The sequence below is a fragment of the Apus apus genome, chromosome 3, assembly GCF_020740795.1.
Source record: "Apus apus isolate bApuApu2 chromosome 3, bApuApu2.pri.cur, whole genome shotgun sequence".
Lineage (NCBI taxonomy): Eukaryota > Metazoa > Chordata > Aves > Apodiformes > Apodidae > Apus > Apus apus.
The window spans coordinates 51,668,808-51,693,993 of record NC_067284.1 but is presented as its reverse complement, the minus strand read 5'-3'; the positions used below and the strand labels follow the sequence as shown (position 1 = coordinate 51,693,993).

General features: G+C 36.8%; 1 protein-coding gene across 6 annotated transcripts in view; it reads left to right on the top strand.

Annotated features, from left to right (window-relative positions):
* The window catches only part of KIF16B (kinesin family member 16B), a 138,122-nt gene that overhangs the window by 11,823 nt on the left and 101,113 nt on the right, over window positions 1-25,186 (top strand). For all 6 annotated transcript variants that reach the window (XR_007888883.1, XM_051613297.1, XM_051613296.1 and 3 more), the window contains exons 2-12: window positions 1,828-1,897; window positions 2,791-2,904; window positions 7,022-7,138; window positions 11,280-11,377; window positions 11,864-11,973; window positions 12,593-12,735; window positions 14,090-14,258; window positions 14,442-14,573; window positions 17,815-17,990; window positions 20,032-20,097; window positions 23,090-23,149. Coding sequence is in view for 5 of the 6 variants with exons in the window: in XM_051613297.1 (XP_051469257.1) it covers window positions 1,828-1,897; window positions 2,791-2,904; window positions 7,022-7,138; window positions 11,280-11,377; window positions 11,864-11,973; window positions 12,593-12,735; window positions 14,090-14,258; window positions 14,442-14,573; window positions 17,815-17,990; window positions 20,032-20,097; window positions 23,090-23,149 (1,255 nt within the window). In the remaining variant the exon portion in view is untranslated. The remainder of the gene's footprint in view (window positions 1-1,827; window positions 1,898-2,790; window positions 2,905-7,021; window positions 7,139-11,279; window positions 11,378-11,863; window positions 11,974-12,592; window positions 12,736-14,089; window positions 14,259-14,441; window positions 14,574-17,814; window positions 17,991-20,031; window positions 20,098-23,089; window positions 23,150-25,186) is intronic.

Genomic DNA, 25,186 nt, shown 5'->3' with positions numbered 1-25,186 from the left:
CTTTAGGTTTTGTAATATGGAAAGCTGGCTAGGTCTGGGAAAGAAAGCAAACATTTCATTTCTCCTCATACACCTTGAGCATGAATAAATGTAGACAAAAACCACAATAATTCTGGCCCAAATTTCTTCTCACCTAGAGTACTTCCAAACTTCCTAGAGGAAGCTGGTTACAAACTATATTTTAAACTAATTTTGGTAGTCAAATACACCATTTCTTTAGGCCATGTTACTTATCATGCCTTTGCTGAGAAAATAGTTACAGACAGGCAGAGACTGCTCAGGAGGCAAGGTGTAGTAGTAGTCACACACAGGCTGTGTTACTGCATGTCAAAATCTCTGTTTCCCTGTTTATTACTCATAGTTGCATTTTAGTATTTAACTTTCTTAAGTGTTGACATAGCGAATGCTACTAAGGATGACATGGAAATGACTAAGAGGCATCTCTTACGGCATGTCTCTAACGTTTTGCAATGGTAGATCTAAATTAAGTTGTATAATTAATGCTGTGATTATTACAATTACATGTTTTATTAAGTTAGAAAATAATGTGTTTATATTTAAAGAAACACTTTTATTTGCCTGATTTTTATTCATTAGTGTAGATTTCAAAATGAGGGTTTGGTTTTCTTTAGAATTTCTACTGTAAAACTGAATGTGACTGGAGCTGCACAGTCAGCTGGTGAACATAGAGTTGAGCAATCCATTGCACCAGGAAGAAAATGCCACACTAAAATCCTGAACACAGGTGTCATGTTACTAGGAAGAAATTTTTCTTTTCTGTATTTGTGTGCAAGCGGATATCCAGTAATTGCTGAGATACCATGTGATATGGTAAAGCAGCACTTTATTGCTTTAATGCCCTCTGCTTTCCTTGCACCAGTCAGGTACACCAGTTATTCAGGTGACTTAGCAGATGGTTTTGGAACAGGTGTGTCTGTTAGCATTTGCAGAGTGAGGTTTTGTATGGTGTGTATATAGCAGTCTTCCTCTCTTGGCTCTTTTTTTCTGGTGCATGTTTTTAGTAACAGGAGATGTTATGCTCAAGGTTGTCATTTGAGAGCAGCCTGTGTTACTCCTTTGACTAACTAGAGTGAAATGCTGCATCTCTAGCAAGCAGGTTGGTACATGCTGGTTTTGGACACTAAGCTAATGATTTTTATGGTAGTTTTGAAAACGGTTGGAACAACTGATGTGAAATAGATGCAGGGACATGAAAACATTCCTACATAACTGTTTGGTTTTTTCTTCCTGGATTTGTTGTGCTCTGGAAAGTAACAAACGTGTCACATTCGCTTAGTAGCAGAGCCTTTCTCCTGCATGGCCATGATGCATCACAGCTCAGAAAACATTAGTTACCTCATTTCTAAGAGAGATTTTAAATACTGGGTGTTTGTGGTTTAAATATTTATCCCTGTTACCTAGGTTATGCAGGTAACTGGGGACTGCTGCTACTAGGGTAGTGGTAAAAGGTTGGCGCTTATCTTGGAACCTTCTGTTTCATGTTTCCTTAGAGCCACATAGTTGGCTTCACTGGGCTTTGGATCAAATTGAGAACAAAACAGTTAATTGCCTTGCTGAGTCCAACTTCTGAAGCAGGTTTCCCCAAGCTGCTGCTTTGTTTCTAGATGAAGGGATTTGGAGACAAGCCTAAGTACTTCAAATATATCCCATAGCAATAAATAAACATTGGTCACAACAACTGAAAAATGAAATAAAAAATAATTCATTTGATAGTTGACAGTGGCAACCAACCTATTGAGTGGAAATATTGAGTGTGAAGTATTGTGGTATGGTATTTAGCGTACTCAAGTCTCATTTTTCTTTCAGGGAGAAAGACCTTAATGCAAAGTTTATTATTTCAATGGAGAAAAATAAAACGACAATCACAAACCTAAAGGTGAGTAAACACAGTTTAAAGAGGATTCCTAACTGAATAGCTGCCAAAACATGACTGGACACAACAGTGGTGCTCACTGCACTGTGGAGAACAGCCTTTAGTTTTTAAAATACAGTCTTGGAATAATCCTTTGAAGAAACAGGTTAAACTTTCCACTTGCTGTATCATGGTTTTCTGCAAACTCTTCTCTAGGCTGTATCTCATAGGTTTTTCCAAGGTTTATTACTATGGACATTACTTAGCTGGAAGATGAAAGCCAACAGTAGAAGAGAGGTAGGGGCCTGGTAGTAATAAAACTTTGTTTCATCTGTAGAAGGTTTCTTCTGGATTTCCCATGAAAATGAACTAAACCCAAAGTGTCCATCACTTCCTATAGTGTTTTGATGGTATATCGTAACATTTCTCTCAGCAAGAGAAATCGTGCACAGCAAATAGGATTTTACAATGTAGTTTCCAATCATGACTATATGAAAAGCAATTTCAATGTGCAGTTTGTTTAGACTCATTCAGATAGAAGTGAATATTGCTGAAGTGTAGTACTGGCTGTCATGTCTTTAGCATGATGATAGCCTCAATCACCATATATGTAACACCGTTTTGATTATGACTCCACGTTGAAATACTGTTTGCAGTGCAAAAGTCTCTCTGGCTCCTATTAATAATATGTATAAGATAATCCCTTATAAATGTGAATTTCAAATATACAGAACTGATTGAGCATAAGTATTGTGACAAAAATGTACAGTGGTGTTAGGAGCAGTAAGCTAAAATCCAAATAATTCCTGCTGTTAAATTTACTTTCTAATTGTTTATTGTAAAATGTTTTTAATTACTTCATCATGATACCTTGTACCAGCTCTCTTTTTTTTGTTGTTTTTTTCCCTTTTAAATAGGTACCAGAAGGTGGTACTGGAGACACAGGACGAGAAAGAACTAAGACATTTACCTATGATTTTTCCTATTTCTCAGCAGACAGTAAAAGTCCCAGCTTTGTTTGTCAAGAAATGGTAGGATTTCTGAATTTTAATAATTTTTTTTTTCCCTTTCCCTTTTCTTTGGCTTGAATGCATTAATTGAAACTTCTTTACATCAAAAGTGTTTCTTCTGTAATTTAGAAATTCCCATGGTACCTGAGAATTTGAATTGTCTTTTGTTTCTTTTTTTAAAAAAAACTTATCTAACGTTAAGTGCTGTGTTTTCTAATACAACAGGCTAAATGCCTTCTTTCAAGTTCTCTTGTCTAATTTGTCTTTCAAGGTCAAGTTAGGAAACTTTTCTGAGCACTAAAATTTGTTTCTGAAAAGCATACATCTTTAATTCACTTAGGCAGAAACATTCTTCTTATCTGGTTGAAGTGGGGTTTTTTTTTGTGTAAAAGTCTTGGTACACATTAAAGAAGATTCTACTTTCTCCTCCCTGGAGTATTTGGCTTAGGAAAAGACAACTGCCTTTCTTTCTGCACACTGAGAAGAGAATATCAAGCTCAGAGCTATAGGCAGTAATTTTGATGAACAAAATAGAACTTGGGAAATTTTGGAATTTAGGATGCTGTAATCTCCAAGTGAGAGTATTTCTTTCCCCTTAAAATAATGCAAGTGTTTGCCACATATTCTGTAAGCTGGTCAGATACATACCTTTTTTTATGTACCTTATATGCAACCCCCAAAATCAGAGATATTGGCATGTCTAAACCTAAAAAGCCACACAATTAAAACCAGTAATAAGAAACAATAAGTTGAAGCCAATTTTGTATATTTATGGGGAGGATGAACTTTGCCATTATATGTTATGACTATAATTATCTGATAGGAAATTTGTGAATTTGTACTTGAAATTTCTGTTTAACCATCAGTGTAACTGGTGGGTCCTTTTAAAATTATTTTTTTAAGCTGCTTTCTTTATTTCACTAACTTATTAGTGTTTCATGCAAACATTTGATAATGTATATTAAACTTTTTGGGTTGTTACTCCCTGATGATCTTTGAAGGAACACAGTTTTTGTTATATTCTCTGAAATATCAAGAAATATGTGTTTATCTGGGTGTTGATATAGAAATACACTAATTACTTTAGCACTGTGGCAATTCAAGAAGCAGTGTTATTTGAGCACAAAGTTTGGAACCCTACTTTCTAGTGGCTGTTTTTAAGCAGGTGGTTCAGGCCCTATGGCTTTACCAGATCTTTAGTAAATGCTTGAAGATGAGCATGCTGAAAGTTATTTATTTATTTTAATTAAAGCAGCTTTGATCATGATTCTATGTGTTTTTCTGCTCTGGTTCTAACTGAAGCTTGAGATTCTTGGTTGTGGTTTTGCAGACACAACAAATCATTGCCTTGTTTGTTCATGCAAATTGATTAAGGTCTCAGTTTAATATTTCCTAGTTTTATGAAAATGCATATAAATCTCAGTAATAACTGATGACTGTATTCTTAGTTCTTCCTGATATACATGAGTACCTCTCCATAAAACAGTATTGATTATTCATCAATGCATATTGCAAAATGTACTATAAATACAAGTATATAAATTCTTAAGCATTGATTGTGGCCTAGGTTTATAGGTCTTTGATATTTATTTATTTTTTTATTCCTTAGTTAGGTATTTCTTTACCTGACTTTAGATAGTTGTGGAAAGCTGTGTTAGACAAGAAGAATCCCAGGAAGAGAGTCCATTATGTTGTTAGGCTGTTGTTGTTACAATGCAGGCTTTTCCCAGAATATGCTGTGAAATAATGAAGTTAGTTCTTGTTAAAACTGCCATTTGCAAAGGAAACTTGAATTATTATAAATGGGTAAGCAGGTTGTATCCTGTGTTCATGTCCTATTTCCACACAGAAGTGATAGGTTTTCAATATTTTAAGTTTTTCATTACCAGTGCCAATTTGCCTCTCTTCCAGGGTGGGACAAGTTGAGGAAAGATCAGTCTAATTTGCCTGTGTCAGGTGCTCATAGAAAAAAGAAACATTGAAATGCCCATACGTGGATTGCTGCAGCAGCCTTGAGCAATGATTTTTTTTAAGCTGTGAGCTTTATGGTTCGTAGTAATAGGGTGCTAAGAATAAATCTTAAATGTGGCTGCTGTTACAATGTGTTCTACAACCCCAGACTGCCTCCTCATCCTTGCTGGCAAGAATAGTAACTTCTCTTGCTCAGCCACAAAAATATTGTGTCCCTGTGTCAAGTGTTGTTTTAATTACAGTTTGTGCGGCAAGTTGGAAACAAAAGCAGTTTCCAAACAATGGGAGTGCTGTTTCTAAACAAATGGTGCAGAAGCTATTGTTTTTTTTGTGTTACTCATTTCATATTTAATCAGAAGACTTTGTAGTTAAGCTCTTATCGAGTTGGTGCAGAATTTCTAGTTTACTGCACCAGTGGCATAGAAGAAAGGTGTCATTCATTGACATTCATCTTGCCATGGAATAAAACTGATCTCGATTGCTGGTAATGTGGTTGCCTAGTGCATTTTGTTCATGACTGTTATATTTTTCCATTAGAAAGGCAGAAAATAAATGGAAGTTGTTTAATACTACATGCCCTTTGAATAGCCTTGTAGATGTAAAATATACTTCAGTATACAAAAATTAGAGTAGGAGGGGCGTTACTATGAAGCTATCTAGTTTGTAATCATGGAAGAGAAACAAACAGAATTTTGATGAGTTTACTGCCCCTCTGTGATAAACCAGTGTTCCAGTCGTTTGTTTCAGACAAAATCCCATCCTAACCATGTCTTTTCTTCTAACTTGTGTGTTAAGCCTTTGTGTTCATACAACACCAAATCTGTGTCCTACCTATCACCCACAAATTTTTAAAAGAAAAAATTCAGTCAAAACTATAGTGCATAAGGACTTGGTCAAGATGGTGAGGTAAATCTTGGACATTAAGAAACAGAAAAGAGGGGGGGGGGGGGAAATAAATGAGCAGTTACTCAGAAAGGAGAATTTAACAAAGATGCTCCTTTCCAAATGACAAGTGAAAGGGCAATTGTGATTTGGCTGATCTTTATACTCCTCCTCTTTGAGAATTATAAAAGATTACAGCATTTTAACTCCTTTTCTTACAGGAAGGTCAAGTTAAGTATTCCAAAGACATACTTGCAACTGAGCATTAATGATTGAAGAAGTTATCCGGCACTCCTTCCTTGTAGCAATGGCATGATTATACTGTGTGTGCACCATTTGCTATTAATAATGACTTGTACACCTTGGTTAATTTAATTGATTTAATTCCCGTATACTACAGATGAGCAGCCAAATCATGTGAAGGCTCTGAAGAGATTTTTTTAAAATATGTTTGGATTGGGATGGTCAGATTAATAGTTTCATTGACAGAGAAGCTGTGCAGTGGCAATGTGGATGGAAGTAAGGGGTAATGTTAAGGAAAGGTCAGAAATCTGGGATACTGGAGATGGCAAGGCAGAGGAAGGTGATGAAGGCACCTGCTGGGAGCTGAGCTTATTACGTGAGAGCAGATCCCCATGTTATGGGATGTAAAGGATGAAACATTATCAGTTTCAAAGGGCGAAAGTGAAGGGGCTAGCTGAGGAAAGAGGGTCACTTATCATAGAGAGGACTTTCCCACATTTGCCAGCCTAAAAGGTATTGGTATGTAGAAGCCAGCTAGGCAGGAAATAGGGAGAAAATAATGGTCTTATTTTTTACACTTGGTCAAAGCAAAAAATGCAAATGAATCAATAACATTTCCTTTTGAGAAGGGGCTGGATATTTGCAAAAGACGGAGAGTTTTGCAAACAGGACAGTTGGCAAAGATACAAACAATAAGGGTACTAACAATAAAGAAAAGTGAATGAAGTATCTGAGATAAGCTGAAAAAAATTGAAGCAATAGAAAGGAGTGTTCGTTTGTTTCAGGATTTTTGTACAACTGCATGTCAAGTAGATCTCTGGCAAAAAATATACTGTTGCCCTGTGTGAACTAAACATAGTAGTAATATTTAGTATTTTATTTGAGGTACTAATTTCCTGTCTTGTAGTAAATATTGTCAGTTGATGCCAGTAGCTTGTATTGTGGTAGTTTGTAGTTTAATATTTACCATGCTGAGCTGATGGCTGATGACAACTGTTTTCCCTAAGCTTCTGTTGTCTCAAAAAACTTTCTTTGTTTTTAGGTTTTCAAAAATCTTGGTACAGATGTGCTTAAATCTGCTTTTGAAGGTTACAATGCTTGTGTTTTTGCATATGGACAGACTGGATCTGGGAAGTCCTATACCATGATGGGAAATGCGGTATGTTGTATTTTGCAAATGTACATTTTTGTTCTGTAGCAATGCATTGAAATTATTCTATCGCAAGAGGCTGTTTTTGTGGAATCATTGTTAATTGTGTGTGTATGCTACTGACACCCCCTGTAGCATACCTTCAAGTAGTAATCACAGGTTTTAGAGCCTGTTCTTTCAGAGGAAGATATTTAGAGTTGGAAGCAGGGTGTTTAAAAAAGAGATGCTCTGCCTGGAAAAAAAGCAGTAATTTTCAGTAGCAAAACCAAAAATTTCAAATATTGCTGCTGATTTTCTTTTCCACACTCAAGACAAAAGTAGGCACTGGTTTTGAGAATATGAATGCTCAGCTTTTTCTGAAGAGGTGTGGCTTTTTTTAGACCTTTTTTGAAGGGTCTGAAGCTGAAAATAGGCCCTTGACCCATGTTTAGAGAAGACTGTCAAGTAAGGAATAGAAACTGGGGACCAGAGTTGCTTAATTTTAAGTTTCAGCAAACCATTATGAGATGGTACAGTAGCTTTAAGGATCAAGTCCTGTTGACGACTGCAGTGGAGACCCTGGAAGAACAAGGCATGGCAGGAGGGGCACTTAGCAGTTTGTGAGTGAAGAATGGAAGTTGTTTCTTGCAGTTGCCTCAGTGATTGCCCAAGGACAGAAACAACCCACTAAACTTTTGGGAGTGGAGCAGTGTAAAAGGGCTGACTGATAAGTTTGTTGCAAGGCAACCTCTGCAGGTTTCCTTCTCCTTTAATCCTGGAGAAAAAAATAAACTACAGGTGTCCTCTCCCAGCAGAATTATAAAGGGGATTATGGCCACTTGTCCTTCCTTAGGTAGATCACTCTTTTGAAATGTAGTAGGACTGGCCAGTTTGCACATCCTTTAGTTTAGGAGAGTAAATTAGCTGTAAATCTTTTTCTTTCATTTGTCACAGAGTAAGTAGGTTTATATATAAACTTCAATATGGCAAGCAGAATAGACTTCTCTAACCAGAAAAGATTGCATGACCTAGATGTGGGTTTCTATTTCAGAGATTTATAGAAGTTACGTTTTTAGGAGTCTGCCTCACTATATGTAATGACCACATTGCCATGATACATAAATACTTTAATCTGGCTTTGTACAGAATGTGTTTAAAATATACTCAGCCACCAAGTTAAATGATTGAAAATTGATGGCCCTGTCAGAGAGACTAGAGTGCTCTAAGAAAACTTAAATTGGAAATATTTTTTTCCCTATTTGTCATTAAAAAGCATGAATTCTATTCTCATTTTGCTTTCAATATCTGCTGTTGTTGGCTCTGGAAGGCTTCTTCTGCAATCCTGTGTACAGCAATCATTTCAAGAAGTATATGGATCAGTGAGAATAAGTCTTGAGCAGAGATCCTGACATGATCAGAGATCTGTAAAATACAATATGTGAGGAAAGTCAGACTTGTGTATGCAGAGAAAGGAAGTATGTGGAGGAGTAAAAGTCGTCCAAGATGTGGAAGGCTGCTGCAGAAAGGACAGGAAAGGTAGATGGATAAGAAAAAATACATACAAATTGCAATAAGGAATTTTCTGTTTAGATAGCACATAAGGAAAGCAGGCTTTTGATGAGAAATTCAGCTCTAGAGTGAACTGCCTGTTTTGGTTCTACAAATTTCCATGACTGGAAACTGTAACCCAAAAAAAACCCTGTCAGAGGTGTAGCTGATTCTGCCCTGGAGCTGTAGGGGGTGAAGAGGAAGGAAATGTTTAAATACAGTCTCTAAAAAAGGGTATGCATTCTGTAAGATGTACATTTTACTGATAAAATATGCTGGCAACTGTGTGTTCCTCCATTTTCGTCACTATATTGCTATGGTTGAAGTTACTCAATTAGAGCTAATATTTCCTATTTTAAGACTCTCTTTGCAGTTGCTAAATTGTGTCAGACGCTAATGACTTGCCTAAAACTTTGTGATGGATCTTTCATGTTTTTCCTTAAATTTTAATTAAAGCTATTCAGGTGTTTCCAAGCATGAGATGAAAGAAAAGTAATTTTCCTCTTCTTATATTTAAAAAAAAATAAAGAAGTGTGTGTGAATTTCCAATACTGAACCCTGAACTTTATGTGGAATTAGAGATTGATACATCTTGGGGAAGGCTCCTCTGTTACCAAAGGCAACTGTCTCAAAAAAAGCCTGATGAAGCTGCAAGTTTCTCCTTTTATTTAGAGTTTTGTTTGTGTGTTTGTTTTTTTCATCCAAGGTACAGTCAAGTGAGGGTTAGGTATGGTAGAAAGAGCAAAATTGATTATTTCAAAGGATGATGCTTGGTTTGAGAAGGACAGAGTCTCTGATTAAGAGGAGGAAGAAGCTGGAAAAGGGCAAACTGGAGGGATATGGTATGATTGAAAAAAAAAAAAAAAAAAGAGACTGGATGATGAATTAAGAATTATATCTGGACAAAGGAAAGGAAGAGGAGCTCAGATATGACACCTGGGAGAAGATTGGTGGCACAGAGAATCCAGGGGGAAGCTGGAAAATGAGGACAGAGGGAACCAGCATGGGGTCAGCTTGGGCAAGAAGGGTCATGTTTTATGTGGGGATCTGAGTAGAAGAGAAATCTTTGCCCATGAAGCACTCGCCCTGCCAGAGTGTGGGAGTGTGCACTGTCTTTGTGTTTTCCTGCTGCCAGGTATCTGCAGAATCCCACCAAACTCTTGGGTGCCTGGAGTGTCTGGGCTATGCTCACCTTGGTTGTTTGGTTTGGTTTGTCCTAATTTGCCTCCTGTTTACTTACAAAGTCCCTAACTCTAAGCAAGAACGTTTCTATCCTCAGTGGTGCATAGCATTAGAATTAGTCCATTGCATCGAATCTCTTATGTGTTTTTGAACTGAAGGCAAATTGCAGCTGGCAGACTGTTTTGTGAGCTACTTCTGAGTTTGCAGCTCTGGGCTCAAAGCTCATCTGTATGTATATGTCCTCTCCCTTTATTCCTGGTAGCCACATTCACTCATTTCGGCTCTGAAAAGAGTGTTAACTGCTGTCTTTCTGAAGTGGTGTGGAAGAGGTGAGCTCAGCAAGTAGTTGGTCATTTACCTATTCTGACTCTGTGGGAACAGGGCGGGGCTGGGAGCAAAGCGACATGTTGTCAGCTGGGACCAGAACTGCAAGGCACTCTTCTGCTCCCCTCTGCTGCTGGGGAAAACCCTGGCTTTTGACTTACTGCCTTGCTGCTTGGCTGGAAAATGTCTCCCTGGAGCAATGGGAAGAGTGGAGCTGCATGCTAAGGCTTGGATAGCTCAGCAGTGTTAGCTTCTGCTTCACAGTCTGGCACATCTTTGACATCAGTGGTGGAGCAGCAGCCTTGCTGGGATGAAGCTCAATTCTCAAGTGCCAGCTTAATTGAGAAGATGACATCCTGCTGCTGCTGGCTGCTGTGTTAGCTGAAGTGGCAAGGACCCCGTAATGGATAGTTGCAGCCCTGCTAGTAAACCACGTAGTCTGCAGGGATCTGTGAGAAGGAATGTGCTTTTTCAGTTTGCTTTATTAAACTGACTGAGCATTTTATGCATAAAAGTTCTTTGCAGACTCAAGCATTCAGAATTTAAATATCAATTTTACTTTGGCTGCATTGTGGGATACAGTGAATGTAGTTTTAATTTTGTTATTGCATGCTATTTTATCCAAAGGGCCTGCTGCATCTCCAGACAGGAAGGACTCTGAGCTGGAAATTAGAGGTTTGAATGAGAGTGGCTCATGGGTGCATGTCTATGGCTCTTGCCCCATTCCCTGCAGATGTTACCAAGTCCATAGTGAAAAGAGACAGAAGTTCTAAAAGATACTATTGAGATAAGGCAGTTCATGTGTTGCTCTGAGGAGCCAGTTTCTGCCTTAAGCAGTTAGAATTACTTGAACTAAATGAGGGGGCAAAATATATCCCACTAGCAAAGAACTGAAGCTGCTATGTGGGGTCCAGTACACACACAGAAGGATTAAAATGGCAAGGTGACAGCAATTAAATAAAGGGCAGGAGGGCACTTGCTGAAAAACTGTGATTTTTTTTTTTTTTCCTTTTTTTCTGGATGTTAGAACTCTCAGCTAGTGCTATTGGGTTTTATTTTTCAAAATATGTTGTGCATGCATGCATTGCCTTGGAAATAAGGATTGTTGTTGTTGCAGGGTGATGCTGGTTTAATACCTCGAATTTGTGAAGGTTTATTCAGCAAAATAAGTGAAAAAACAAAGCGGAATGAGGCATCCTTTCGAACAGAAGTGAGGTAGGTCTTGGTGTGCTAATAATTTGCTGATTATCAAACTTGTTTCAGTTACACCCACCCTGTTTTATTTTATCTCTGAGAAAAGTGTGCTTTTTAGATAACTTTCCATGCTTGGCCTCAGTCCTATAATTGTTTTTTGTTGGCAGTAGTAGTCAAAATGTGCAGTGCTACTAACTTCAATCTAACAGCTGTGCATTTTGCTATATTTAAATGATGGTGAAGATACCTTTGCTACTGGACAGTATCTCCCTTATTCTTACCCTTTATTTCAGGCTGACACTAGATCCTGATTGTGCTGGCAGCTGCTTCCTTTCTACTTGCTTCTTGCTGTTTCAGCTTTTTTTCCTTATGATACAAGTACACTGCAATCAATTACTATCTTAAGCCAACTTTGTATCTCTTTGCTTCTCCAGGCATCTTGCATTCAAACACAGTGTGAAAAAGGTTCTTGAATCTGTCAGTGGTTTTCTAATCTTTCTGTTTCAGTTATCTGGAAATTTATAATGAGCGTGTGAGAGATCTTCTCAGGCGGAAGTCATCAAAAACTAATAATTTACGAATACGGGAACATCCAAAAGAAGGACCGTATGTTGAGGGTAAAAACATTTTCAGTGTTCTGCACTTGTCATTTTATTACATTTACACATTCTAAAATGTCATGTCTAATAGCATAAGGCATTTTTATCTTGTAAAATATAAATGATGATGCAGTGCTTTCCTTTGATAGAATGCGTTAATGGAGAATAGCCTTTCATTTTGTATCCCCGCTTGCTTTCCCAATTTGAAGATTGTTATACATATGCAGTTTTTATCTGTGAGTTTATAACATGTTTTAAAATAATATTAAAGGATGCAATTGGTTTTAAGAATTTGTTGACTAAAATTTACCAGTTTCTAATGCTTAGCTGGAAAAAAGCCTGTTAGGAACTAATTGTCACAATCTGTCCTCTGCCAGGGAAGGTTCATGTCTCTTGAGGGATTATGCTTGTTATTGCACTTAGTACTTTAGGATTGCATATTTTTTTCTTAATTTACTGTAAACATTTAAGTTTTCCATTGTTCACATGAGGCCTCCTTCCTTTCCTTAAGTGATAAACAAGTATGACAATAAACACTAATTGCAGCAATATTTTGCAGTAGTGAGGATAATTTCAATCTTTTTGTCAGGAAAATCAAGTGCACGTATGAGCATAGTGTAACACTGTCTTTCTTTAGATTTGTCTAAACATTTAGTGCAAAATTACGGTGATGTAGAGGAACTTATGGATGCAGGAAATATAAATAGAACAACGGCTGCAACTGGAATGAATGATGTCAGTAGCAGGTCACATGCCATTTTCACAATCAACTTCACTCAGGTATCAAAAACCCCCTGACTTAATATGTGTTTACATTCTATAATTCGTACGATAATTAAAAACCAAGATTGTCAAATATGCAAGAACGGATAGATAATGACTATGTTGTTGTCTTGTGACAGGGAAATTTAAAAGTGTGAAAATACTGTTTTGGGAATTATAAACAAGTTTATCAGTGATTATAATCCTTAAAATTTACGGTGCAATGTGATCACGTAAAATGGTATTTAATAGATTTTGAGGAGATAATTATTGAGAGTTCAGACTGGGTAACAGTGACCAGTGCCACTGTGTTTCATGATGCTGCTGTGACAGGAGTGGGTCAGGAGCATGTTGTGTGAGGAGGCTTCAGCTAGTCAAACATGGGCTGTGATTCTATGAAATACCCTTTATGCTCTGATGTTTTCCAAGGTTTACAAAAAAAACGGTCTCCATGGCTGAAATCATAGCACGCAGAAATATTTTCTCAGTGTTTTCTTGCTGAATCCTCGTTACTATTAAACCTGTTTATATTCCTTGGTTTACTGATGCTACAATGGAGATGTAAGGTCTTCTTTTTTATATGTAGTAAACTCCTTTTCTAATGACTCCTGCTCTTCATCTTGTTTTAGGGGCGTTTTTAGGCAGTCCATGGATACCCTACTAGATGAAGAGAAGGTAGCATAGAGGTGGTTCACTCTTCTGACAGAACTTTGCATGTCTCCCCCCAAAAACACAGATGCACAAAATCCCATGCACCAGCTGTTCACAAATGATAAATTGCTCATTACAAAGCTTTCAGAAGAGGATGAGAGGCAGGCAGCAAAATGGTTTTCTACTGTTGTGCTGTAAAAGTGGAAGGAAATTTGACATAAGGCAATCTGAGTTGGCTTACATGAATTAAGATAAAAACTGGGAAGAAGCCTCAGTTAAAATCATAGGATAAAATTGCAATTGCTACTTACTTGAACTTGGAAGCAGGGGGAGAAATTGAGTGTAAATGTGTCTGTGTATGCTAGAACTCGCTGAAAGCTAAATATATATTTAAGTGTTGAAAGTTTAATAAAATGAATGCAGCACATACTCACTGTGCATCATGCAAATACCAATTCACAGGTTTCAGTGCATGTGCGTAAGTGGCTAGAAAGTTGCAAATATTCCGATTTAAAGTAGTAGCTACATGAGTGGGAGTTATGCAGCAATTCATGATCAAATGACTTTCTGTGGCACCTCTAATACACCTGTCTTCTGAAGCTCTGCTATTGTAAACAAGTTAAATTAATTTGTAAGATGAAAAAGGCCTCTAAGTTGGAATCAGTAAAATTTTGTAATTTGATAGCTTAACATACTTTTCCTTCTATTTTTTTCTCTGTAGGCTAAATTTGATTCTGAAATGCCTTGTGAAACTGTTAGTAAGATCCATTTAGTAGATCTTGCTGGAAGTGAGAGAGCAGATGCCACTGGTGCCACAGGGGTTCGATTAAAGGAAGGAGGGAATATTAACAAATCTCTAGTTACTCTGGGAAATGTAATTTCTGCCTTAGGTAAGTCTCTGATTTTTGTGCTTGTCTGTTTTGGGGTTTCTTTTAGTTGTTAAATACCTTTCTGTTTGTTTACTTAGAATTCTGTTCAGTTTTACTTACATGAATTTTGATCTAACACATATGCTTTTTGAAAATTAATGAAAATACATAATTGTGCTTTTTTTCCCTACCCCCACATCACAGCTGATTTATCTCAGGATGCAACAAATCCTCTTTCAAAGAAGAAACAAGTGTTTGTGCCTTACAGGGACTCTGTGTTGACTTGGCTGTTAAAAGACAGCCTAGGAGGAAACTCTAAAACGATTATGATTGCCAGTAAGTGTGTTTTAAATTACTTTTTTGCATCTTGAACAGTTCATGCTTAATAGGAGTGGCTGTAAATAGTTAGATTCCAGATGCTTTGTTAAGGCAGAACATTGTTTACACAGTAATGATTTCCTTCTTTCTGAGTCTTCTAGTAACACTCTGCCTTTAAGTAGGCTCTGCAGAACACCTCTTCCAGCAGTAGAATTACATAGAATCTCATTGTGTGTATGAAGTCTAGTTGTTTAGTAATGTCAGGAACAATAGCAGGTCTGCCTGCAGAATTCAAGAGCTTAATTTTCATGTATAGGTCAGATATTTGGGTGCATGTACCACTGACTGTTTGGTCACCGGTGTAACAAGGCATCCAGATTGTGTGTGTACAATTGTTACACATTTGTTTGCATAAATAAGGATCACCCAAATACATGTGCCTAATCGCCTGTGTTTGCTCTGACATCTGCCTCACTGCTGTGATTCTTTGATGGATGGACAGTGGAATGGTTAGCTAATTTGACCAGTTAAATTTCAATAGTTCCTGTTTATTCTTGAGGTTCATTTGCATTCCAGACAGCTCTGCTGCTCATGGTAAATGCTCGAACCTGAGCCTAGATAAGGTCTTGTACTTCTCTCCCCTTACACCTTTCAGCTCCAGGTTGCAGTCTTTGATCTCCAGTTAAAAAATATATTCCAGCTTTGTGCATCTAGTCAATACTGATGTGTGAATCAGTTTACTTTTCCAAAACTGTGTTATTTTTATTGCATTAGCAGCAGAAACAACCTGATGTCTTTTGACATTCTGTGGGTAAGACTATCATTTTTATTTAACCTACTTTTTGAATGCACATAGAATTTTAACTTTTTGTCTAAACTTTAATTATTTATGACCAGTCGTCTTGCAAACTGTTCTTACAGCATCCTTTTTACTCAGAGGAAGCTCTGTAAGGATCACTTGGTTTAAAAACCTACCTATGGCATATATATTGCAGGTTTTTTAACAAATTGGAATGGGAATTCCATTCCCAAAAAACCCCAAGTGAAGCTAGAAGGCTATTTAAGGTGAGGGGAGGATTTTGGAAGTTGGAGGTGTAAGGCTTGAAGAAAAGAGCAGCTCTGAAATGTTTCTCGTTCTTTCCTGCTCAAATTAAAACCAGACTAAGCAATGCAGTCCTTTTTTGGGAATAGTAGAAGAGCTGAATCAAAGGAATAAAAATGCATTGGATCAAGTTCTGGTTCTTCAGTTGCTTATCTGTATAGCAGTTCCTTTGTTGCATGATTTCGGGGATGTTTGTGGGATCTATGCCACTTTCTTTCCTCAGGCTGATCACAGTAGTACTAAAAGAGAATCTTGGACCAGCCTCTGCTTTGTTTTTCCTGTCTACATAACACTGTGCTGGCATCTTTCTTCTTGATGCTTTCTTTCACAGAATCACAGAATGTTTGGAGTTGGAAGGGACCTTGAAGATCATCGAGTTCCAACTCCCCTGCATGGGCAGGGACACTTCCCACTAGAACAGGCTGCTCAGAGTCCCATCCAGCCTGCCCTTCTAGGGATGGAGCCCCCACAACATCTCTGGGCAGCTTGTTCCAGTGTCTCACCACCCTACACTGAAGAATTTCCACCTTATCTCTATCCTAAATCTCTCTTATTTCAGTTTAAAACCATTATTCCTTGTCCTCTCACTGCAAGCTCCTTTAAAAAGTCCCTCCCCAGCTTTCCTGTAGGCCCCATTCACGTACTGGAAGGCCACTAGGAGGTTCCCCCAGAGCCTTCTCCAGGTTGAACAACCCCAACTCCCTCCGCCTGTCCTCATAAGAGAGGTGCTCCAGCCCTCAGATCATTTTCGTGGCCCTTCTCTGGACATATTCCAACAGGTCCACATCTTTCACTTAACATTGTTGAGTAACTGGGTTTTTTTGTCAGAGGGATTGGAAGGAGAAGTTTTAGAAACACAGTGAGCTTTCAGTGAGCCTATAGTAATGCTTACAGCACACAGCTGCTTTTTCAGCTACTTCCTCATCTATTAATAATGGTGCTTCTTGGCAGAGTCCTGATGGTTGATCTTTTCACCAACAGTAGCTCTACTGGTAACGTGGCTGAATTGCCTAACAGAGCCTGACAAGCTGTCTGGATGCATTTGGCCTACCTTTCTGTAACTAAACACAAAAAAAGCAGGAAGATCACCTCAAACCGTAGGAAAGGCTCTTATAAGAAGACATCCAATTCTGATTTGTCATATTTCTGTAACATATTGTAACATCCTTCCAGAAAGAGAATTATTGAGTAGTGGAGAGGAGACAGTAGGTAAAGTAGGGAAGTGTTAGTATGAGCTAGGGGAGGTATAGTCTGTTGCCAAGCACATCTCCCCTAGTTCAGGGAGTCTCTACCACAAAAAGAATATTTATTGCTGTTGAGAGAATAAGGAAGAGCAGAATATTTCACCTACTTGATTATTTTTTTCAGGGCTTTTTGTTGTCTGATTTTCTGGATCTCTTGTTCACTTTGATTAGTAAGGTTTCTGATCCCTCATAATTTCTTGATGGTGGTGTTCTCTTCTGTGTTTTTGCTCATCTGTTTGGATGCAGTAAATATCTTTGTATTCAGGAGCATCTTGTATATTGTTAGGAAAATTAGGTGAAAGATAGCATTAGCACTTTCATTTAAACCCCAATTGCTTTTCCTGGTTAAGTTGTCTCTAGAAATAATACTTGTTTGTCTTGATACATCAGATAGGTGGCAGTTCAGTGTGCTGCCAGGTGTCTGCAGCTCAGCAAAACAGCTATGTTTGCAGATTATAGCAGCTCTTCTCTTGTTTTGGTTTTCGTGTCTGCTTTAGGCTTGAATGTTGTTTCACTTTCCTTCAAAACTTGGACTGGACCTACTGTGATTTTACTTGAAATTACTTTTCTTATGAATATTTTACAGAGAGTCTGTGAAGTACTTATATAGGATGTTGATACTTTCCAGAAAAATATAAATGTTAAGATTGACAGCAAAATTTCTTTACAACGCTTGATTGTTGGACCTGATTATAATAATACACTATTCTAATACAGTGCTTGCTTAAGCAAAGCTTAAGCATGAAAGCAGTGGAGCTAGGTGAAGAGCTGGAACAAATTGTAGCCATACTGGTTAATCATATATTTCTTTCTCTTCATCCATATTAAGTTTATCTGACTTTTAAATATAAACTAACTTTACTAAATGGAACATACGGTGCTGGATAAACTGTTTCTGATTTCATCTCCTTAGCTATTTCACCTGCCGATGTCAATTATGGAGAAACTTTAAGTACACTTCGCTATGCAAATAGAGCCAAAAACATCATCAACAAGCCTACTATTAATGAGGATCCTAACGTCAAACTGATCCGTGAGCTGAGAGCTGAAATAGCCCGATTAAAAGCCCTGCTTGCTCAAGGGAATCAGGTTAGCTTGTCTTGAAATTTATGTGTGATTTTCCTTGAGTTATAACATCTATTTCTAGAATGTAATGAGATAATTATCTTTCATTATATTGATTTGAGTAAACAAGCTCTATGAGGCTATGAATTAATATTATTTTCCTGATTGAATCAGTTTCCATGTGGCCAGTAGATTACCTCTTTTAACGTAAGGGGGGAAAAGTTGTCATCCCGAATCTTTTAGCTTTCTCTCAGTGTAATCAGAGTTTGTTTGCAGTGTGCTGTGGAGAAGGTAATCACCACAGCATGAGGAGACTGAGCGGTAACTATTTCCTGGGTCTAGCCTGCTGGACTGAAGACATAGTTTATCTAGTATCTTAAGAGACAGAATTTATAAAGTATTTAAGATGCATAAATATAAAAATGAAGGAGTATGGATAGGTTTGACTGATACATTTTGGTTTTGGCTACACAGTACATTAGAAAATATGTAACATGCTAAATATGTGAAATTATTTTCAGTGATGTAAGGAAATGTTAGACAATACTTCCCTTTTGCTGAATTCCCTTTCTTGTTCATCAGTATTAACCACTATAAAAATTTCCTCCCCAAGCTCAGTTAGGCTTAATTTTTAGTCTATTTCCAGGACGGTGAAACCAAGCTAACAATAAGAAAGTAGAAGTGTTAGGGCCAGGTTGGTTGGGGCCTGGAGCATCCTGATCTAGCGGGAGGTGTCCCTGCCCGTGCAGGGGTGTTGAAACTAGATGATCTTTAAGGTCCCTTCAAACCCAAAACATTCTGTGATTCTATGAATATGCAATTGGCTCAGACCGACTATCTCTTCTTAATAATATCACTTGGGAGGGCTAGATTTCATACTTGAGCAAATTTGATTTGGAAGTATCTGAAATGATACTTCAGATTTATTTATAGAACTATCTAATTTTATTTTAGATGGGCTGTGCAATGTGAAATATCAGTTCATTGCAGACTTTTAGTAGAAGGGTAGTAGTTCGGCTAGATTTCATGCTATAAAACATTTGCTGAAAAAGGGGATGGGACCACAGTTGGAAGCAGTATTAGGTACTGTAGATGATTAAAGCAGAGAGCTCTACTTTGTTACAAACAATTAGAAAACTCTTTATGTGGTTGAATTACTCTGTTATACTTGTGTTTCTCCCATATTCTTTGGGAGGGGAAAATTAATTTATTTTCAAAATACAGTTTGATTTAGGCGTTAGGAAGTAGACGAAACTTGGACCTCTTTGAAGATCTAATGCTTTGACCTAGCTCCAAGCTGTAAAGCAGTGGATATCACAAAAATAAATCTGGTTCAGTTACAGGATGTGATAGATGGCTGTGTGGGAGACAACAGAGAACTTGCTTAAGTTAATTGAATTTGTGATGGTTGGTAAAACAGCAGGTGGTGTTATGTATGCACAGTAGAATATAAATCTCTGTGTAATTTCTTTTGTGATTTTCTGTTATATTCCCAGAATACTGTATTGCAAATGCTTCTGTAGATCGCTGAAGATACTGGTTACCAAAATGTAGTGCTGGATTCAGTGTAGAAGGTCACATAACAATGAGTATTGCTTGTGTGGTGTCTGTGTTGTGTAGTAGCTTTCCTTTTTCTAAGGCCAGTTACCTTAAAATATTTATATTAAAGATAAGCGTTATATGTATGTATTATGGCAAAATGGTTAATTATTGATGCATAATAAATTTTTGTGTTTGAAAGAAATATAAAGATACATGTATCAAAATTACCCATTATAAACTTGGGTTCAGTATCTGTGTCTGCATGTGTGTGACCCCCTGTATATAAAGTGAATGGGAGTAATGCACTCAGACAAATTATTTGTATTTGAAATACCTGCTTTGACAGGATTTTGGTTACTCTGTTTACAGTATTTCAAGGTAAATTTATGTATATTGGAGTGTAAAATACTTCATGCTAAATAATAAAGTTGAACAATTAAATTTTTTTCATTTGATTTCACCAGAAATTGTTACATTTTTCTTCCTTTTTTAACTTGATGATATTTACTTTTTACAATTTTAGATTGCACTCTTGGATTCTCCAACAGCTTTAAGTATGGAAGAAAAGCTTCAGCAGAATGAAGCAAGGGTGAGTCATAATTTCATAAAACAGTTTTTAAACAAAAAAGAGGAAAGGGGGGGGGTTGGATGCAAATGTTCATAATTTTCAGGAATTTTTTGGTGCATAACTGGATTTTCTTCCACCAAACAGAATTGTTTTGGTGCTGTAAAAAAAGACACACACTTATGTGTGAACTTGTAATTTTGTGATCCTGCTAATGTAAGATAACTTTATAATTAAGAACAAAGTGCATCTTTGATATTTATACAGCAGTTCTATTTAATGAAAATATTTGTTTCCAGGCCTTCTTGCCTTACTAAAAAGTATGTTTGTAAATAGAACAGAATAGAGAGGGGAAGGTCACTAAATCAGAGTAATCAGTAACCTGTAATCACAGTCACAGGGCATTCACTGTGTAGAATATGCAGTAAAAGCTTTATGGCTTTATGGTCAACTCCCTTATGTTTTCAGTTAATCAGTAACTCGTGTTCTAGGGTAGGTTTTCAGAAAATTTCAGTCTTTAAATCTGATATGGACAAATATGTTCAGTGCTGAATTATCTTTCTTTTTTGGGGAGAGTCTAAGATCTACGTGCACTTCATGGTGTGCCTCACACCAAGGTGCTTCAATAATCCAGCCCAATGTAGAGGCTGGGAAAAATTCCCAGATAGTTCATCTAAACTTGTAGGATCCAAAAGAATATAGATATAATGGTACTTTCATTTCTCTAATTTACGATCTTTCATTCTTTACCATTCTGTGTTAATTCTTTTTTCTACACTTGTCTGTTTTTGAAGATACTGCAAACTGGTCATAAAAAATAGTATTACTCAGACTTAGGAAGCAAAAAGAGGAGAGTATTTGAAGTCATTTGACTACATGATAGCAAATATTTAGTTCTGAATATGGTCAACAAGATGACAATGAAATATAGATATGATGCCTCTGAAAAATAGGGGCTTCTTAGCTGGTTTAAATGGTAAGATTTACAATTATGCTTCTTAGAGCTTTACATTTAGAGAATTAATGCATTGCTTTGAGAATCCTGTTTGATCAAAGTAATGAGTGCAGTTATCTGTCTGCACTTCTCAGGATTCCCTTTGGTAATACCAGTTTTAAAGACATAGAGAAATACTTTTCAGTGAAAAGCTACATTAAAAATATACTTCATGACAAAAATAATACACATATTGTTTCCAGCATGAACCATAGCTGCGAAGTAGACTCCAGGCTTCTCCATAAGCCAAGTTTCTGCTAGGAAGGCATTTTACAACTCTGTTTAGTGTATGCAGGAATCCTTACTTTGTTGTATTCAATAATTAAGGTAGGACCTTAAACTGTAGTATAACTGTAGTATAAGCCTTCAGCTGCAGATTTTTTTTTTCCATCTTCATACTAGGTTTATTTTTTTTTTTTTTTTTTGCTGGAACAGAGATGAATGTTATTGTTGTTAGTACGTGTAGTATGCTTTTATTTTTGTACACAAACATAATGCTTTTATCTAAGAGTAGCTCAGTAAAATAAACTGCTGACTGTATGCTAATTAGAGTATGTTATTCATGCTCTGACAGTAATCACTGCTCGTCCTGCTCAGAAGTGTTGGCCCCTCTGTGTGGGGAGTATATCGAGCATATTTTATTATCTTTTGTCAGCCTCATTAGAAGGTTATGTGATTACTAGTCATGATAATTACAATAGTAATAATTTCTGAAAATTCTTAGCAGATATTGCATTGGTTATAGCTGCTTTTGTAATCAAGTGAGTACAATAATTAATTTGTTTATACAGATCTAAAGACTTTATCACCATATTCAAACTGACAAATATATGGTAGCTTTCTTTAATAAGTCCTTGTATAAGAACATGGTTCTTTAATCTTTTAAATTATTTTTGTTTTAACATTCTGATTACCAGCACTAAGACTGATCTGATACATTTACTTTTCTCTGAAATACTGAGATATAGATAGAGATAAGAAGCTTCTTTATTTCCCATTGATTAAGCTGTAGATGGCAAAGACAGCTAGGAAGCAAATGTGGAGATGTTTGGAGGAAATTTACTGATGAGCTTTTTTTTATTACTTTACGTATAAAACCACTGTAGAAAAAAGGGGACAGAGCTGGGTTTGGGTTTTTTGTTTTGTTGTTGGTTTTTTTTTTTATCCCCAGCTTTCTGCAGTTGAGGTGAATTCACATAAAAGATTATGTATGTTTTTAAGAATCAGGTGATTTATAAAAAAAGTGTCTATATGTATGTTCTATTTAATGTTTTATTTAATGAGCTTTGAGTGGATCTCCCTGAAGCATCCTCTCTATACTGCTTTCTAAAATGTCTGAAAGACTCTGAAATGAAAACAGCCTTTACTGGTATGGGAACTATGAAAGGTAACTTACGAAATGGACAGTTGGATGAGTAGGAAAGGCAGGAAAAAACTAAGCATCCATACCTGACACTTTCCCTGTCTGTAATGCCTTTGCAAGCAGTTTCACACTTCTGTGCCGCTTTTAGTCAAGTGTGTGATTTTTGTGTTGCATCAAACTTTGCTCTAATTCTCTCCTGAAGGCTGCCTGTCTGCTTCTTCCTCTGCACACTATCCTCTGCAATTTCCAGAGGGTATTTCAGCATGAACATGTGTATCTCTGCTGTAAGGAGGAGCTGTTATTTTGTTAAAGCTACTGGATCAACCTCTAGCAGTAGCCTTCATAGGACTGATGAAGGACTTCAGAATGATTTCATTTATTTGAAAATGCCTGCCATTATTTCAAGTGGCTATCCCTGTCCTTCGTTTCACTTTATAGTATGAATAAGGGGTTTGTAATTTTCTTTTTGAGAGATAGAAATTGTAGGTATGGTGACTTATTGCAGAAGCAACAGTGTTATTCTAAATTGAAATACCAAACTTCACAAAAAATTGCACAAATATCTAGTACTTCTCTAACAATGCCTTATTAAGGACTTTAGAATATATGTTGTGGTTGTTTGTTTTTTTTTTTCTTCTAATATTTGTTTTCTTTTTTAGGTACAAGAGCTGACCAAAGAGTGGACAAACAAGTGGAATGAAACCCAAGATATTCTGAAAGTAAGGAAAAGAAATAAATTTTAAACTTGCCATTTGAACTAGCCTTAGAGTTTTTCCTTCACGAAGAGTTCCTAAGTCACCTTCTCTGGCTTTTTTTAATAACAATATTTTCTCAGTAATGTTTTGGCTTACTCTAAAGAATTAATTTTTTAGAGATTTTAAGAGTAAATATTCAGGCACAGTGGTGGTTTTGAATATTTAAAATAGTCATTAATAAAAATGAGCACAACTCTTTGTTTCCTTCACCATAGTAACCTCAGTGCAGAACAGTGTATCTCTTAGAAATCTTTAGAACGGTGAATGCTTTTATTGGATTGCAAACAAAGAAAACCTGGGGCAGCAAGCACAAGTAGGTTTCTCCATCCCCTTGGTGTTTGTATCAAGACCTGTGAATAATCACCTTTTATATTACATTGAGTGTTGTAGTGAATGTGCTGCGTAGTGGATACAGGTTTTTGCACTGGCCTTCAGAATCACAGTTTGGTCAGAAATGGCTTGTAAACTTGAAAAACAACTTTCAAGGGAATTTCTGCAACTGAATCTCCTCCAGTAGGTTTTCATCAAACCAAACAGATGCATCTTACCTAAGCATGCTCTGGAGACCCAAGCACAGGAATTGTTGCAACCGGTTCATGTAAGCTGGCCTGGCCTGCACTTTTCTTTTTATATGACTCGAGACTAGTTTTGGAGCAGTTAAATCGACACAGTGCTCTCTTGAGTTTTGTAGATTTAGTACAGATCCAAGAGGGCAGCTTGGTGATTTCTGCACTGTGTTTTTTGCATAATGTAGGCTGAGACTTTTGTCTTCCCTACACGTACCTTTGCTTTTTTGCTGTCCAGTTGTACTGGTCAGATTATATGTTGGCAGTTGGCTTGTGATTAAGTTGATAGTCTGAGGCCATATTTTAATCGGCTGCTTTATAATTCCATACATGGGTACAAGCACATGCATGTGTGTGTGCACACACAGACACAGTGGAATAATTCCCACAGCTCCTTTTCCATTACATAGACTAACGTTTTTTTGCCAAATGTTTTAACTACTCTGTTAAGTAAAACATTTTAAAACAAAGCTAAAGCTTTTATGACTTGCTGTATACGCTGAACATAAACTTGTTTGTAGTGCAATTCAAGCAAGCATTTAGAAGTAAAATTTTTAATTCTCTTGATCACTGACCTGAAATGTTATTTTTGTAGTTGATTTTTTTCCTTTATATCACTTTTTTACTCCTCTAAAGTTCACCACTGTGTCTTTTATCTGACTTCCAAATAAATTGAATGGCTTCATGCTTAGAAATAGAAATAAAGCGCAAATAGCAAAGAAAACAGAGCAGGGTTGGTAACTGCCTAGCAGATGGTGTGACAGAATGGACTGTTTTATGCCTGTCCAGATACTGAACTGGGAATTGCCATTTGCATATTCCTCAGAGATACTTTTGGGTCCAATTTTACTTTTTTTTTTCCTGTGATATTTTATTATATTTAAGCATCTATTCATACATAGAACTTTATTAATCCTCACTTGACTCACGTTGGGATTGTGAATTTCATTGTTACATGAACAATTTGTGAATTTTGCTCAAGTGTGAAAGTGATGTAGTGAATGGGAAGTTCTTAAAGCTTTATGTTGGAAATACACTGATTCTTGCACAGAAATGAAAGAATTGTAGGATGTGTTAACTAAACAATTAATGTAAGTGAGGGAAAGCTGCATTGTGTAACTAGCTGAATATAAAGAACTTAAACACAGAAGCTGTAATTCTACTTTTCTGGTACTGAGCTTTTCTTGGTTTAATTCACATAGCTTCTGTGTTTTGAACTTCTATGTGCTGATACTTGAATACATGAATATATATTATAATTTCACTTTTGAGTTAAAGGCAGTTGATAAAACTTTCTTGCCCCAAAAAACTGAAAATATGCAGCAGATTTCTTGGTTGAACTGTTTTATTTTACACTGTTTTACTAAAGCTATCCATAGTTTTATTCACTTCTTGTTTAATGATTCCCGAAATCACTACCAGCACACGAGTGGAA